This window comes from Chiloscyllium plagiosum, chromosome 18, assembly GCF_004010195.1.
Source record: "Chiloscyllium plagiosum isolate BGI_BamShark_2017 chromosome 18, ASM401019v2, whole genome shotgun sequence".
In the NCBI taxonomy this organism is placed as follows: Eukaryota; Metazoa; Chordata; class Chondrichthyes; order Orectolobiformes; family Hemiscylliidae; genus Chiloscyllium; species Chiloscyllium plagiosum.
The window spans coordinates 38,321,060-38,336,910 of record NC_057727.1 but is presented as its reverse complement, the minus strand read 5'-3'; the positions used below and the strand labels follow the sequence as shown (position 1 = coordinate 38,336,910).

Genomic DNA, 15,851 nt, shown 5'->3' with positions numbered 1-15,851 from the left:
ACTGAATTTCACAATCTCAGACACCGACTGATTTACTAACGCTGGGCTTATCTTAGAGAATAGGGCACATATCGTTTTCAACTGTGGACAAGGTTAGCAGACATGCTGGTTCATGGAGGGTGATATTTTATCCTCGAATTCTGCTGTAAAGAACTCAGATGAGCAATTTGATGAAACATCCCTCTAGAAGAACACTGTTGTATGCACAATGTGTTGTAAAGCCAGCCAGAAAGCCTATTGTAGTAAGGGATTGTGCTGTTTCTTGAGTTTCTGTTTGGCATTTCTGCAAAGGGCTGGCATAGAATTGGTGGACCTTTTGGAATCTCCATCTTTCTGTACAACATTTCATATCTCATTGATCTCATTGAAACATATCAAAATCTGACGGGGTAAATGCTGAGAGGATATTTCCCCTTATGGGACAGTCTAGGACCAAGGGGCATAGTCTCAGGATAAAGGAGCACCAATTTAAGACTGAAATGAAGGGGAATTCCTTCTCTCAGAGGATTGGGTGAGTCTTTGGATCTCCTTGCCACAGAGAGCTGCGGGGGAAGAGTCCTTGGGTATATTTAACGCTGAGATATGTAGATTCTTGATCAGGAGGGGAATCAAGAGTTACAGGAAAATTGCAGGAAAGTGGAGCGCCAAATCAGCCATAATCCTATTGAAAGGTGGAGCAGGCTCTAGTGGCCAAATAACTCACCCCTCGCTTCTGTTCCTTTTGCTTACAGTTCACCGCTCACTTTGTTAGCACTCACAATACTTACAGAAATTCTCACCATATTCTGGCTACCTTTATCTCATTCTCCATTTTTTCTCTCCTTATTCATTTTTTTCGTCATTACTTGCAGATTTTAAATTCTGCGCAATCTCATGACTTGCAGCTTGTCGTTACACAATGATAGTTGTTTGTAACCAACCCCATTTAGAGATGTTATGACACATCTCTGGAGCAGGTGGGACTTGAACTTGTGTCTTTTTTTATTTCAAAAATATACTTTATTTATGAAAAATATCTTTGTAGATGCATAGGTACAAATGCAGTTCTGTTTTGTACAGTTTCATATCAAAGAAGCAAACAAAACATTGGTTTTTGACTCTATCAAAAACCAAAGACTTCTCTTATCAAGATTTACATACATTGAGACATTAGGAAGGACTGATAACTGAATGGAAGCCCATTTACCTTCAGCAGGAAGACCTCAGAGAGTGGTCTTTCCCCATTGCACCTTGGTGGCAGCTGCCCCAAGCATTAGTGTATCCCTCCGTGCGTAGTCCTGAAATATGCCAATCTGCACCACTTGATCGAGGCCAACCTCTTGTTCCGGAAGACCAACATGTTGACGTGAACTTGAGTCTTCTGGTCCAGATGTAGAAAAATTATCACTTTGCCCCAAAATCCTTAACTTTAAATAGCACAAGATGGACTTGATCTATCAACTTCTCATTCTATCACTCTACTTTTACACAATTATATGATGTTTTAAAATTTTAATGTTATCTTTAAAATTTAAGTTAACTACAGATGGTAGGTCTGCTCTTTGGAATTTGTTTTACTTATTGGAATTTATTTATGTTGTGTGTTCTGAAATATCCTATTAAATATCTAGCATGCCTCTCTATTAATCTATCCTTTAACATAAGTTACCAATTCACGTTAGCCAGACTGCTTTTATGCCCTCATAGTTGCTGTTATTTAAATTTTAAAAGGTAATCAAGAGACCCACTCCTTTCTTCCTCAAACTAAAAAATTAGTCATATTATGATCGCTGCTACCAAAGGCCACTTTGACTGTGAGATTGTTATTTGATCCGATCTCACTGCATAATATCAGGTTTAGAATTGTCTGCTCTCAATCAAGAGACCCACTCCTTTCTTCCTCAAACTAAAAAATTAGTCATATTATGATCGCTGCTACCAAAGGCCACTTTGACTGTGAGATTGTTATTTGATCCGATCTCACTGCATAATATCAGGTTTAGAATTGTCTGCTCTCTGGTCAGCTCCAGAACATGCTGTTCTCAGTAAGTATCCTGAAAATATTCTGTGAATTCTTCATCTAAGCTATCTTTGCCTATTTGACTTTTCCAGTGGGTACATAGATTAAAATCCCCGAATGATTATCTAACAAGCTCTCATTATTTCTCCCTTTCTGCTCTACCCTATTGTGTATGGACTGTTAGGGAGCCTGAACAGCACTCCCACAAGTAACGTCTTGCCTTTATCATTTCTCATTTCATCCAAATTCTTTCAATATCATGGTTTCCTGAACTCAGGTCATCCCTCTCTATTATGCAAATGCCATCATTAAAGGACAGAGCCATCCCTCCACTTTTCCTTACGTTTTTGTCATTCCTGAATGGCCTGCACAAATCCCAAACTACAGCTTCCCTGATATCAATTAATGGAGAAGTCAATAGTTAAAACAGGGGAGGGAGAAGAATTAATCAGATGGTGGATAACATTGAGAAATTAATAAGGGAGGCTTGGAGAAAGCCAGGGAAGAAGCAAAAAGTCAGTAGCCTCACTGTGGCTCTGATGAAAATGAACACTGAATAGAAATGAATAGAAGGCACAAAACACATATAACACTTGTAAATACTTGTAAAATTGTTACAACAACTGGAAGAGGCTAACCAGTACTAATCTGTAAGTTATTGCTTATAATAAGCACTATTGTTGGATCCATCATGTTCCTGAACTTGCGTTCATTCTGCAGTGTTATGAGCAAATCTTGATTGGAGAATTGACCTCCAAAATGGCATCACTTTTAGCATTCACTACTTTTGCACCAGTGCCTGCATCAATGTGGCATTGCATACAATTTGGCGTACAAATGTGTGGGAACTCCTGGGTAATGTTTTATTTGGCTGGTGTGAGTTTGCTTCCAACAAGGTGCTTTACCTGATATAGTCATGTTTGCAATCTCCCCTAACTTAATAAACTGGACATGCATGTTTTAGTTTTAAAGAATCCAACAGGTACTCGTTAAAACTAAATATTATGGAGAACCATTGCATTTTTTGGTCATGGAAGTATCTGGTCTAATACCAAACTATTAATTTATAAAAGAGGAGCACATTTCCAAGTCAGTGTAATGCTTCAAGTGATCTGAGGCAAAATGAAGTGTGAAACTTTATATCCTCAGGTCACATGCTGTAATAGGGAGATGATATAATGAGCAGGTGTCTGAAAGGCAGACTGAAGTATTAACCATGAGGCATAACACAACAGTAGCTCCCAAGAAAAGGTGCTAATGAAATCTCACCCATTTTTAAAAATCTCCATCAGTAATCAATTTTTGACTTGCATTTTTTGTGGTTTACTTGAAGAAAATATATATAACTAAACTAAAATAGCTTGATAGTTTTGTGATGATTCCCTTTTAATTAACTTTCTCTGTCTTATTGCATTTGTAGAGTCAAGATTGACATTCCAGGTGAGTATTGTGTCTGATTAAAATAAACCCTGAATTCACAATAAAAATGAATCTAATTAATAGCGATTTTTTTGTAAACTTGTTCTCTTTTTAAACATAGAACCTAATGAAGAAAAGCTAGAAGTTGTAACGGTAAGTATTAAATTTCCAGCTCAGCAAAATATTTTATGGAAGGGGTGATTTTACTAAATTATGTTGCTGGCAGGGTCACTGATTTGTGAGGAACTAATATACAGTAATCACAGCAAAGCTTGTCATAAATTTCTCTCTATTGAGTAGAATTAATCTTGATGTGCTCAGAGTAGTCCCTGCATTCCCACTAGGAATGTGGTTTTATAAAGTCAGCCCTTATAGGTGGAAAGTAATGCAGTGAAATGTTCTGCAACATATTAATTCACAAAAAGAAGATCATGAAATGAAAAGCTGGAAATGGGAGCATGGAGATATTCTGCCTTTCCTTTTACCTCAAGCAACTGCATTTGAGTCCAACAAATCTCCTCTTCAACACTCCTGAACAATCCTTGATCAGCAATGTTATTCAGAAAGACCCCAAGGATGGGACAGGAATTTTGAAATAGTTAAAATTTTAAAATAAGGAGCAGGAAGTTTATTGTGGATTTGCAAAGACATTTTTTTCATCCAGAATTTAGTGCTTACCTTACTGCCATAAGGGTGGGTGAGGTGGGAAACGTTAAGACATGTCAGAATTATTTAGATGAGCACTTGAAATATCATGATGTACAAGGTCATGTGGCAATTTTTAGAAAATGGGATTACAATGATAGACACCTGATGATGAGTGCAGACAAAATGTTAGAAGGGCCTTTCTTCATGCTGTAAAATTTCTATGACAATGACTCTACACTGGTCTGGTAGAATAAGATCTGAGGTTAGTTACTAAAGCGCACTGTTAGGTAGGATTAGAGGGAACTTTGTTTTGAGTCTAATATTAGAAGTCATAGAAGCCCTACGGTGCAGAAAGAGGCCATTTTGCCCACTAGTCCATATCGACCCTCTGAGAGATCCCACCCAGACCCAGCCCATAACCCCACATTTACCATGGCTAATCCATCTTGCCTACACATCCCTTGTAATTTAGCATGGCCAATCCACCTAACCTGCACATCTTTGGACAATGAGACAAAAGTGGAGCACCTGATGGAAACCCTCATAGATGTGCAAACTCCACACATGGTCACATGGGCTGGAGTCAAACCGACGTCGCTGTTGCCACGAGGCAGCTGTGCTAACCACTGATTCACTGTACCACCCATTAAGATAATATTATTACATAACTGATCATATTTTCTGTTAGTGTTAAGCAAGCAAAAAGGCAAAATTTGAAGTTCATAAATTTTGCTGGAGGACGTTATGTATATGCTAAAAGGTGATCTTTTGCAGTGATCAAAATATTCCCAGCAACTACCAGGGTAGGGTTGAAGTGGAGTTTATTCCCATTAACCTGCATGGTTGGCACTGCTGTGGCAGTTAAGTCTTTCACATTCGCACAATACCAAATAATTTCTCAGCAATTAGCAATGGGTGTTGACAAGAAGACTACCTGGCAGAGTTGGCCTCACAAAGCTAAAATGCGGAAACGACTTTTTAAACCACTGCCTTTATGTTCTTAATGTAGAAAAGAGATTGTTATCTTGTCAACTCTGTTCTAACATTAGAAATTTCTCCAGCAGCTGGAAACTGATGATCGCAACTCTGCATATATTTAAACAGCATACGTGGAACTCTGATTTATATCTTTATTGCAAAGATTGAATGGGACTACATAATTAAAGCGTATACAAGCAAATAAATATTACCAACATTTGAATATGACTAAACACCATCAATTTGACTTACACATAATTGCCCTTTCCCCACAGGAGGTAACTAAGTATGATACTGTCTTCAATGGACAAGCTGTTGATCCAGGTAATGTATGATGATATTTTTCCAATGGATAGAGACAAGTCCGTTTATTTATTTATACAGATAATATAGGTTATCAGCTCTGCTGGATGATTTAGTAGCCACAGCCTCACAATTAAATTCACAACTTCCAATTTTGAGCTTTCTAGCATCTGCTAGAGTGATTTCTGTCGTAGAATATCTGGGAAAAGGAAAGCAAACTGCATTGTGGTATACTCACTAACCACTGCATATGATTGTACTTTATTATGGCTGATCAGAAAAACAATGGCAGAAATAGTGTCTGTGGACATACCTACAGGTTGTTTTTCACTCTGCAATGATGAGGACTTACTTTTTGTGGGGCGAGGAAGGGCAGTAATTGGAAAGGAGAGATTTTTACAGTGTGGGATAAGTAATTGTTACAATTTAATAAGTTCACAAAAGTTGCACCCTGTGATCGTGATTCCAAATCTAACTCTGTACGCATTGCCTCCAGTGAATAATCCCAGGTATACCTGCAAATGTTGACATACACCCTGTATCTTCTCATTACAAGTAGTGATTTGTGGTTGGAGTAGTTTACTGCAGAAAAATTTCCTTTCGGTGCCGGCTCTAAAGGCCTATCCAATTATTAGTTGTAATGGATAGACCACTATAGAGTTTTAACAAGAAGAGGTATATTTCACACAATAACAATAGACACCATTAACTTTAACTAGCATGGCACCAGTGCAAATATCAATATATATTGTGAGAGGTAATTTCGGTTTAAACTTTAAGATGTGCCTGGACCACAGACTGATCTATAATAAAAGACAAAACCTTTGTTTCTTTTCTAGAACATTTTATATACTCAAAAGTAGAATAGTTTAAATTGTGCAGAATGCTGACAATTTGTGAGCAGAGTAAAAACAAACAGGCCCTTGATTGATGAAACCATTAACACAGGCAGGGAAGGATGAGTCCTTGACTGATAAGACTCCAGGATAGGGAAACGACTCGAGAGACATCTGTTACAGATTGAAGTCTTTGACTGATAAGACTACAGGGTGAGAAAAACAACAACTTTAGAGACTCTGGAGCCATTTGTTGCAGACTTTGTGATAAGAATAATGATGTTTTAAGAATGTGAACCTCATGGCTTGTTAGAGCCAAGGAGAGGAGGGACTTGTACTGTATATAATGGGAGACTTTGTAAGCCTCGGCGTGCCTTTTCTTCAAGGGTGCCCAACTCTGCAGACTTGACTTGTTAATAAAACTTTGTTTTCCTGAATTTGTCTAGAGCGATTATTGAGAAGCGATTTTCGTTTCTAACATATATCAACAAGCAGGATTGTTATTTAAGCCTTCCTTGGGACCTTGCACATGACTCATGCTACTCCATCCAAAGACTGAGATTTTATTAGGTTGGGTGGAACTGATGTATTTTCTACATTCATTCATTTAGAGCAAATACCTTATATAACACTTCCAGGACTTCTGAGTTCAGCTATTTGAGAACATTGTTAGTTGTCCAAAACTAAAGGTGCCGTAATTGTAGAGTGCATGTTTCACTAAGACAGTAGCCATACTAACGTGATCAAATCATCACAGGCATTTTAATATCTCACCCAATCTTAGGCATCCACTTTATGAGTTTAGGTAAGCATTAGGAAGCATCAGAACAATTGATTTTCTCACCCTCACAAATTTCTAGCTCAGTATGAACAGCCAGATCATGCTGGGAGCTGGCTTGCTGTAAATGTGGCCTGAATATTGATTTAGTCCAAGCCTTCCAATGCAATTTATTGCAAACATAATTGGTTTCAATGTTGTAAATTAAATTTGAAATTTTACTACTGTGCTTGTTAACTTCACTACCTAATTGATATCTATCTGCAATAGTGGCTATGCCACCTGGACTATGATTCAGATATATAACTTCATGTTCTGATACAACAGAAAAAGAATTTAAAATGTTCAATTAGTTAACTAAAAATTTGCAGTAAATAACAAACTAATATCAATAAAAATAACCATTGAACGACAGTTCATTAATATCTTTAGGAAGAAAGTCTGTTGCCCTTACCTGGTCTGAACTTGATGTGTCACCAATACCATAGCATTGTGATTGACTTTAAACTGATCTCTGAAATGGCTTTGCTATATCTGAGAGTTTCTCATCACCACTGCTTTGTTTTTGCCAGGGTGCTGTGTATGTTTTGCATCTGATTTATCTTTGAAAAGTTAAGTACAGGGAACACAGTTCAGTGAACAGCCTACCATAATCAAACGCAGGTCAAATAAATCATTAACATTTTTTCCCCTTTTTAACTAAAGACCTTGTTTGAATTGAATCATCCATCCAAAGCAACAAACATATAAACATCAACCCTTTTCTTAGAAATCAACTTGTCTGTTTTCCCCAAGTACAGAACTCATTTTTGAGATCTAAAGTTTTTTTAGGTCTGTAATTAGATCTACAAATTGGAGTTTGTGTTTCTATTTGATCAACTTGATGAGGTGGATGCTCTATATCACTCACAGGTAAAAGAAATGATTTGGAGATGCCGGTGTTGGACTGGGGTGTACAAAGTTAAAAATCACACAACACCAGGTTATAGTCCAACAGGTTTAATTGGAAGCACACTAGCTTTCGGAGCGATGCTCCTTCATCAGATGATAGTCACCTGATGAAGGAGCGTCGCTCTGAAAGCTAATGTGCTTCCAATTAAACCTGTTGGACTATAACCTGGTGTTGTGTGATTTTTAACTAGGTAAAAGAAAAGTACTCTAACAATCACTGTCCTCAAAATATCCTAGTCTGCTCACTATGAAGCAACTTGAATTCCACCTGATATTCTCATTTCATTTAAAAGCTTTGGTAATGAATGACAGCTTTAACTCCTCTGTACCCAATAGCAATTGTGGTCATGCTTTGGCTATTTAATTCAAATATAATGTCCACCTTTAAATTATAATTGGAATGTTGCTCAGATCAGACCTCCATTGCTGTAGCCTTGGGTTCAGCTCACTCCAGGTGCTCCTACTTCTCAAGGGGACAGAGTGGTATAGCAGGCACTAATAGGGAGGAGGAGAAACAGACAGGCACCCCAACTTTTTCATGGCTGGAGACACCAGAATTTCCTTGACTCACCACCTCCTCTCTGCCAGTCACCCCACTGATGGGTGGCACAGTGGCTGAGTGGTTATCATTGCTGTCTCAGAGGGCAGGGACCCAGGTTCAATTCTACCTTCATGTGACTCTCTGTGTGGAGTTTGCACAATCTCTCTGTATCTGTCTAGGTTTCCTCCGGATGCTTCCACAGTCCGCGGATGTGCAGATTTAATGGATTGGCCATGCCAAATTGTCCCCATAATGTCCAGGGATGTGCAGGCTAGGTGGATTAGCCATGGGAAATGCAAGATTACAGGAATTGGGTAGGTGAGAAGGTGGGTCTGTGTGGGATGGTTTTTAGAGGGTCATTGTGGACTCAATGGGCCAAATGGTCTGCTTCCACACTATAGGGACCTATAATTCTAGGTGGCAGCTGAGGCAAAGGAGGCTGACCCCACACTTGAGGGGTTCAATTAGGCCAGGGTCTCTGAATGTTCAATCGTTGTATATAATGTGCACTTTATAGATATTCACTTGCACAGTGTCCACCGTAGTCTTACTATTTCATTAAGAGCTCATAAGTGAAAGAATGCACAGGCAATGGCCACAGTGTTCCCTCCCTCAGTACTTCATGATATGGGGTCAGATTTTTAATCAATTTTGACATGTTCTGATACACTTTTTGGGAAGGTTGGAATTGAAGATAGATCTCCTAGCCTAGTGTTAGGGACAGTATCACTGCACGACAAATATTGAAGTGCTGCTTAACATGGATTTGAAGGCAGATGGTTAGAATTCAGTAATCACTGAAATGCTGATTGCTGAAGTAGCCGCTCAGTTGACCTTGCATTCTAATCATCAACTCTACCCCTTTCAAAAAAAGACATGCCTTACCCTTCCCCCACTATGTGCTGCCTTGTTAATGTTGGAAGCTCATTACACAATTGATCTTTGAATCAATATGTCTTTGCTGCAGAGGGTTGCAGGCTCCCCCTGTGACCCACAACATCCTTACATATTCGGCACCTTGCCTACTGTACGGCTTTTATCCATTGAGCTGTCACCTACCCAACTGTTTTAGTTGAGCTGCTTTATCTTATGATCAATGTTCCCATTTGACTGTGGGAGTCAAGTATTATTGAGGTCTCATGCATTTGTTGGCTCTGCACTCTCCCCAAATTTAGGTGGAAGTGACCATGGCTTTCTTTGATCCCCCTTTGCAATCATGAGACCATAAAACTATGATATAAGAGCAGAATTAGGCCATTTGTCCCATCAAGTCTGCTCCGCCATTTGATTATCGCTGATATGTTTCTCAACCCCATTTTCCTGCCTTCTCCATGTAACCTTCGATCTCCTTACTCATCAAGAACCTATTTATTTCTGTCTTAAATGCACTCAATGACTTGGCCTCCAAAGCCTTCTGCAGCAATGAGTTCCACGGATTCCTCATCACCTACCTGAAGAAATTCCTTCTCTCCTCAGTCTAAAGGCTCCTCCCTTCACTCTGATGCTGTGCCTTTAGGTCCTGATCTCTCCTTTCCTTTTGTTATTATTTGTTAGGTGTCACTGGGTGGCCAGCATTGATAGCACATCCCTCTTTGCCCTTGAGAAGGTGGTGGTGAGCTGCCTTCTTGAATTGCTGCAGTCCACTTGCTGTGGGTTGACCCACAATGCTGGGAGGGAGGGAATTCCAGGATTTTGACCCAATGACTGTGAAGGAACAGTGGTATATTTCTAAGTCAGAGCTGTGAGTGGCTTGGAGGGGAACTTGCAAGGTGGTGGTGTTCCCAAGTACCTGCTGCCTTTATCCTTCTAGGTGAAAGTCATTGTGGGTTTGGAATGTGTTATCTAAGGATCTTTGGTGAATTTCTGCAGTGCATCTTGTAGATAGTACACACTATTGCTACTGAGCACCGGTGGTGGGGGGATTGAATGTTTGTAGATGTGGTGCCAATCAAGTGGGTTGCTTTGTCCTGGATGGTTTCAAGCTTCTTGAATGTTGTTGGAGCTGCACCCATCCAAGCAAGTCAGCATCACCCTCCAGACCTGTGCATTATAGATGGTGGATAGACTTTGGGGTGTCAGGAGGCGAGTTACTCGCCGTAGTATCCCTAGTCTCTGACGTACTTTTGTAGCCACTGTGTTTCTGTGGTGAGTCCAGTTGAATGTCTGGACAATGGTAATCCCAAGGATGTTGACAATGAGGGATTCAGTGATGGCGATACCATTGACTATCATGGGGCGGTGGTTAGATTGTCTCTTATTGGTGATAGTCATTGTCTGGTATTTGTGTGGTGTGAAAGTTATTTGCTACTTGTCGGCCCAAGCCTGAATATTGTCCGGATCTTGTTGCATTTGAGCATGGACTACTTCAGTATCTGTGGAGTCATGAATGGTGCTGAACACTGTACAATCATCGACGAACACCCCCACTTCTGACCTTATGACAGAAGGAAGGTCGTTGATGAAGCAGCTGAAGATTGTTGGGCCTAGGACACTACTTTGAGGGACTCCTGCAGGGATGTCCTGCAACTGAGATGACTGACCATCCACAACCACAACCATCTTCCTTTGTGCCAGGTATGATTCTAACTAGTGGAGCGTTTGCTCCTGATAGCCATTGATTCCAGTTTTGCCAGGGCTCCTTGATGCCATATGCAGTCAAATGCGGCCTTGATGTCAAGGACTGTCACTTTTACCTCACCTCTGAAATTCAGCTCTTTTGTCCATGTTTGAACCAAGGCTGTAATGAGATCAGGAGCTGAGTGACCCGGGCGAAACCCAAACTGGGTGTCGCTGAGCAGGTTGTTGCTGAGCAGGTGCTGCTTGATAGCACTGTTGATGACCCCTTCCATTACTTTTTTTTTTCTTTTTTTAAAACCTTTGAAGGTTTTGTTTTTTTTCTCTCTTTTTTTTCTTTTTTATTTCTTTTTCTCTTTTTTTCTTTTTGTGCAGGTGTGAGACACAGTGGGAGACACAAGGTGCATGAATCTTTATTCAATTTACACCACCAGGAAGATAGGAAAACACCCAAGTGGCCAGTGACAAGCAGTGCCCTTCACAAAAGGGCAACGTTGTATGATCAAACAGTGAAGGGGAGGGTAGGGATTAAATCAAAATAGAGTTGGAGGGGGAAATAATGCACTCCACTCCTTGCGGCGCCCATCTCTCCCTGAACAACTCCAGGGTGTTGGTGGACACCGCGTGCTCCTTCTCCAAGGACACCCGGGCTCTCTTCCATCACTTTACTGATGATGGAGAGTAGACTGATTGGCTGGTAATTGGCTGGGTTAGATTTGTCCTGCTTTTTGTGTACAGGACATACCTGCTAGTGGGGAAAAATCTTTTCCACATCCACTCTATCCAGGTCTCTCAGCAATCTGTAAGCTTCAGTCAGATGCCCCCTCATCCTTCTAAACTCTATCGAATACAGACCCAGAGTCCTCAAACACTCCCCATATGATAAGCCATCCATTCCTCTCCTTTATTCTGCTCGATTCCATCCAACTACATTCAGTTGCTTCCAATGACAGTACCATTTCCTCAAGCAGTCATTACACCAGGTCAGTCTACACATGAACTTTCCGTAGCCTCAGTGCACTATAAACAAACCCTATAAATTGTCAGTTAATGTATAACACACTCGCATAATAACTATGATCCATCCTCAGCACACGTTGCAGGACATCCCAGACTGATTATGGTTGATCCCCAAACTGAATTTACAAGATGCCCCTCATACCAGATAAGCAAGGCCATGAATGATTTTGAATGAGTTTCGGGACTGACCACTGCCCTGCCCCTGTTTTGAAATGGCACTGATGCCTAGACTTGAACTGGACCCACCATTTGATTGACCATGGCCAACCCCCAGATTAGAAATGGTCCAGCCCCAGAACCAGCTGGTGGTATTTCCTGATTGACAGGATTCCCCTCACCTGACTAAGCATGCCTCTCCTTACGCATTTACACAGTACCATGTCCTTCATATATATATATATATATATACACTGTGTTTATCACATTTGCTGCAGGCACTTGCACCACCTTGGCATTGAAGCAGTAACACATACCCTCTGTTTCACATTGATGCTTCACTGTTTTTTCCTGCCACAAGCTATTGCCTTGCCCTCTTACTTGGTGAACTCTCAGACACATTCTGTTGCCTGATTCTTTGCACTAAGCTGCCATTTTGAAGCAAAAATCGGTGCATTGCTGTTTTCCGGCAGGTTCTGTGATGGACCAGGGCCACATTGTGTCTTGGTTCCCTTCAACATACTTACTGTAGTTGTAGAGTGGAGCTTATGGCAAATGTGAAGGTAATGAGCTTGGACAATGTTTAGCTAGAGGCAGCCAAAGCAAAGAACTTGCCTGGACTGGAGGCTGAAAATCAAATCAAATCAAACACCTGCTTCGTGCAGTCAATTTTCTAAAGCATTGAGTATCGCTATTGGGTAGAAATTAATTGCCAAATGTCAATTCTAGCAACTTGAGTAATTAATACGATGCAAATGAATACAGGTTGACTTCTCATCACCTAATGGCAAGCAAATTGATTGAGGAGAATGTCAGAAATCATAGAATGTGTCATGGTGTAGAAGATAGCTATTCAGCCCATTGTGCCTGCACCAACTGGTTGAATGGACATCACTACCCAATGCCAATCTCCTGCTTTTTCTCTTTTCCTTGCATGCTTGTTTTTATTCAAATAATCATCCAATTCCCCCTTGAATTCCTCTTGAATTCATAATACCTCCCTGATTAATTAATTCCTCCCTCTCTAATGAGGGGGCATGCAAGGCGAGAGGAACTAATTCCTCAAGTTTGTCTCGACTGTGAGAATTTTTTGCTGATTAGTTCATCATGCTAGCCATTATTCTCATCAGCTCATGAAGCAGATAATCTTGCACATGGTCTCAACCCAGAATCCAGGCCCATTTCTAGAGCTTTCTGAGAGTGTCAGTTACTTCACACTCTAGATCCATCTGCAGGCTTCAACAAATGAGTACTGTATACACAGATTACTGAACAGACTTACATAAACACAAATAGACCAATTAAATTATTAAAGACAAGCGTCACTTTCTCAAAGTTAATTGCGTATGGGTAATAAAAGCTGGTCTTTTCTGTAATGTTCCTATCTGATGAATGGGTGAATAATAACCAAAATCTTTCTAAGTACTCTTTGAAAGACCACACTTAGAAAGACTACACTTTCTAAGTATGCCTTATGAGTGAAGAACTTTGGGATGTCCTAAGGACGTTAAGGGCTGCAATAAAAATGCAGTTTTAAATTTTATTTTAATTGGATACAGCAGTGTCAATTATGTCTGACGTTTGAACCTTCAACATTAAGTATTATGCATTGGAATATGCATATGTCAAAGATACTGGTGTTTCTGCTATTTCCTCTCATGTTCCATGGTTAATGTTAGACCTTGTTTCCAGCTAGGTGCTTGTGGCTTACAAATTGTGGAGATAGGCTTAATGTGAGGTGTCAAATGTAGGTAATATTATCACAGTGATCTTAATGTCTGACAATTTTATTTACAGCTGCTTCCTATCATTTATAATATTTTATTTGACTGAAAGGTCAGCTTCAAATATGATTACCATCCTCAACCATACCTCTTCCAACAAAATATTCAAATTAGCATCAAGAAGGGGATAGTTTTTGCTATCTTTTTACAGCTACTTTCCAATGCAGCAAAAACAAATCACTAATTAAAGAGTAACTGCTCCCATGATTCATCACCCATCTCACCTCCATTCATTTCACTTCAGAAAAAAATGTGTAGGGATCAAATTCAAATTAATTTTAAAAATTAAAGCCATTTCACCCAGCAAGACCAATTGTAAATTCCTTCTGGGATTAATGAACTAGCTCAAATGCATCTTCAGTGGACTGCAAATTTTGAGGTTTTACTTATTTTTAATCGGCAGTTCACAGAACTACTGAGTATTAATTCAGATTTTATTCTATCCGTGCTTTAATACCTAAGTAATGATGTCTCCAGTGCAAATAATCAATGTGTTTAATTCAGTTACAGGGAGGTGGTATGAATACAACAGTAAAACAGGAGCAAGGAAGTGGAAGGAAGCAAATAAGTTACAGGAGGCAAACATGAACATAGTGACAGAAAAAGCTGAGCCTACGAAACCTCAGTCACCAAAAAAACTGAATGATTTCAAGAAATAAGAAAGGAACATTTTAAATAGATGTGTACCTTTTTAGTTAGTCAATATTTGTTCAATTGTACAATCTGCACAATTCTGTTGAACAATGTATAATTGGAATTAGAAGTACATATTACATTTTGTTCAATGATATATTTTTAATTAGAGGAAAAATGGATTTTGAAATGTGATTATCATTAGATTTATCTGTGATCTATAGCCAATGAATGCATAGAGTGCATAAAACTTTAATCTTCAATCCACAAAATGCTTTATGATAATACACTAAACACATTAGAATTTCATGGGAATGTAAAAGACCGCTTTGAATTAATCACAAAGTTAATATTTAAAATGTTTTTAAGGAGGAAAATAATGAAAGTTTAATGAATAAATAATAAAAACAATTTAATTGCCTCGATTAAACTCAATTACAGTATGAGTCATTTATAAAACTTGTGCTTTGTTGGATCCACTATTAACCATTCAAATTCCTTTCCTTTTTACCAAAGATTGTGGTAGAAATTTTACTTAAATGTGTTCTTTGGATCGGCGCCTTTGGAACTCAATATTTCATATCCCAAAAAATCAATTTAATTGAACTCAGGTTGTAAGTTCGTTCACAGAGCTATTAGATTTGTTCTCAGATGTTTTGTCACCATGCTAGGTAACATCATCAGTGAGACTCTGGTGAAGTGTTGATGTTCTGTCCTGTTGTGTTTTTGTCTGTCTTGGTTTGTTGTGGTAGGTGATATTTCCAATTCTGTTTCTGAGAGATTGGTAAATGGGGTTCAAATTGATGTGTTTGTTGATGGAAGTCTGGTTTGAATGTCAGGCCTAGAGGAATTCCCTTGCGTGCCTTAGTTTAGCCAGTACTAGGATGGATGTATTGTCCCGGTTGAACTGATGTCCCTCTTCGTCTGTCTGTATGGTACTAGTGATAGTTGGTCATGTCTTTTGGTGGTTAATTGGTGGTCATGTCTCCTGGTGGCTAGCTTCCTGCCCATTTGTCCAATGTAAGTTGTGTTGCAGTCCCTGCGGCTACTTTGTATATAACATTCATTCTACTGGTTGTTGGTATGGGGTCCTATAAATTTATCAGAAGCAGTTTCAGTGTGATGGTAGGTTTGTGGGCTACCATGATGTCTAGGGGCTGGAGTAGTCTGGTCGTCATCTCTGAGATGTCTTTGAGGTTTGGTAGTGTGGCTAGAGTCTCTGGGTGTGCTG

The 15,851-nt window shown here is 39.5% G+C and overlaps 2 protein-coding genes across 4 annotated transcripts in view; one reads left to right on the top strand and one right to left on the bottom strand.

The window, feature by feature from the left end:
* The window catches only part of LOC122559053 (putative uncharacterized protein C3orf49), a 115,549-nt gene extending 108,069 nt beyond the window's left edge, over positions 1-7,480 (bottom strand). The window contains exon 1 of one of the 3 annotated variants that reach the window (XM_043708258.1): positions 7,416-7,480. The gene's annotated coding sequence lies outside the window, so the exon portion shown is untranslated. The remainder of the gene's footprint in view (positions 1-7,415) is intronic. The other 2 variants (XM_043708260.1, XM_043708261.1) reach the window with 2 other exon arrangements.
* Positions 1-14,987, top strand: part of LOC122559056 (cadherin-related family member 3-like) — a 22,952-nt gene extending 7,965 nt beyond the window's left edge. Inside the window, exons 2-5 of the mRNA XM_043708264.1 lie at positions 3,420-3,439; positions 3,540-3,571; positions 5,320-5,368; positions 14,492-14,987. Coding sequence (XP_043564199.1) covers positions 3,420-3,439; positions 3,540-3,571; positions 5,320-5,368; positions 14,492-14,646 — 256 coding nt within the window. The 3' untranslated portion in view covers positions 14,647-14,987. The remainder of the gene's footprint in view (positions 1-3,419; positions 3,440-3,539; positions 3,572-5,319; positions 5,369-14,491) is intronic.
* The last annotated feature ends 864 nt before the right edge of the window (positions 14,988-15,851 follow it).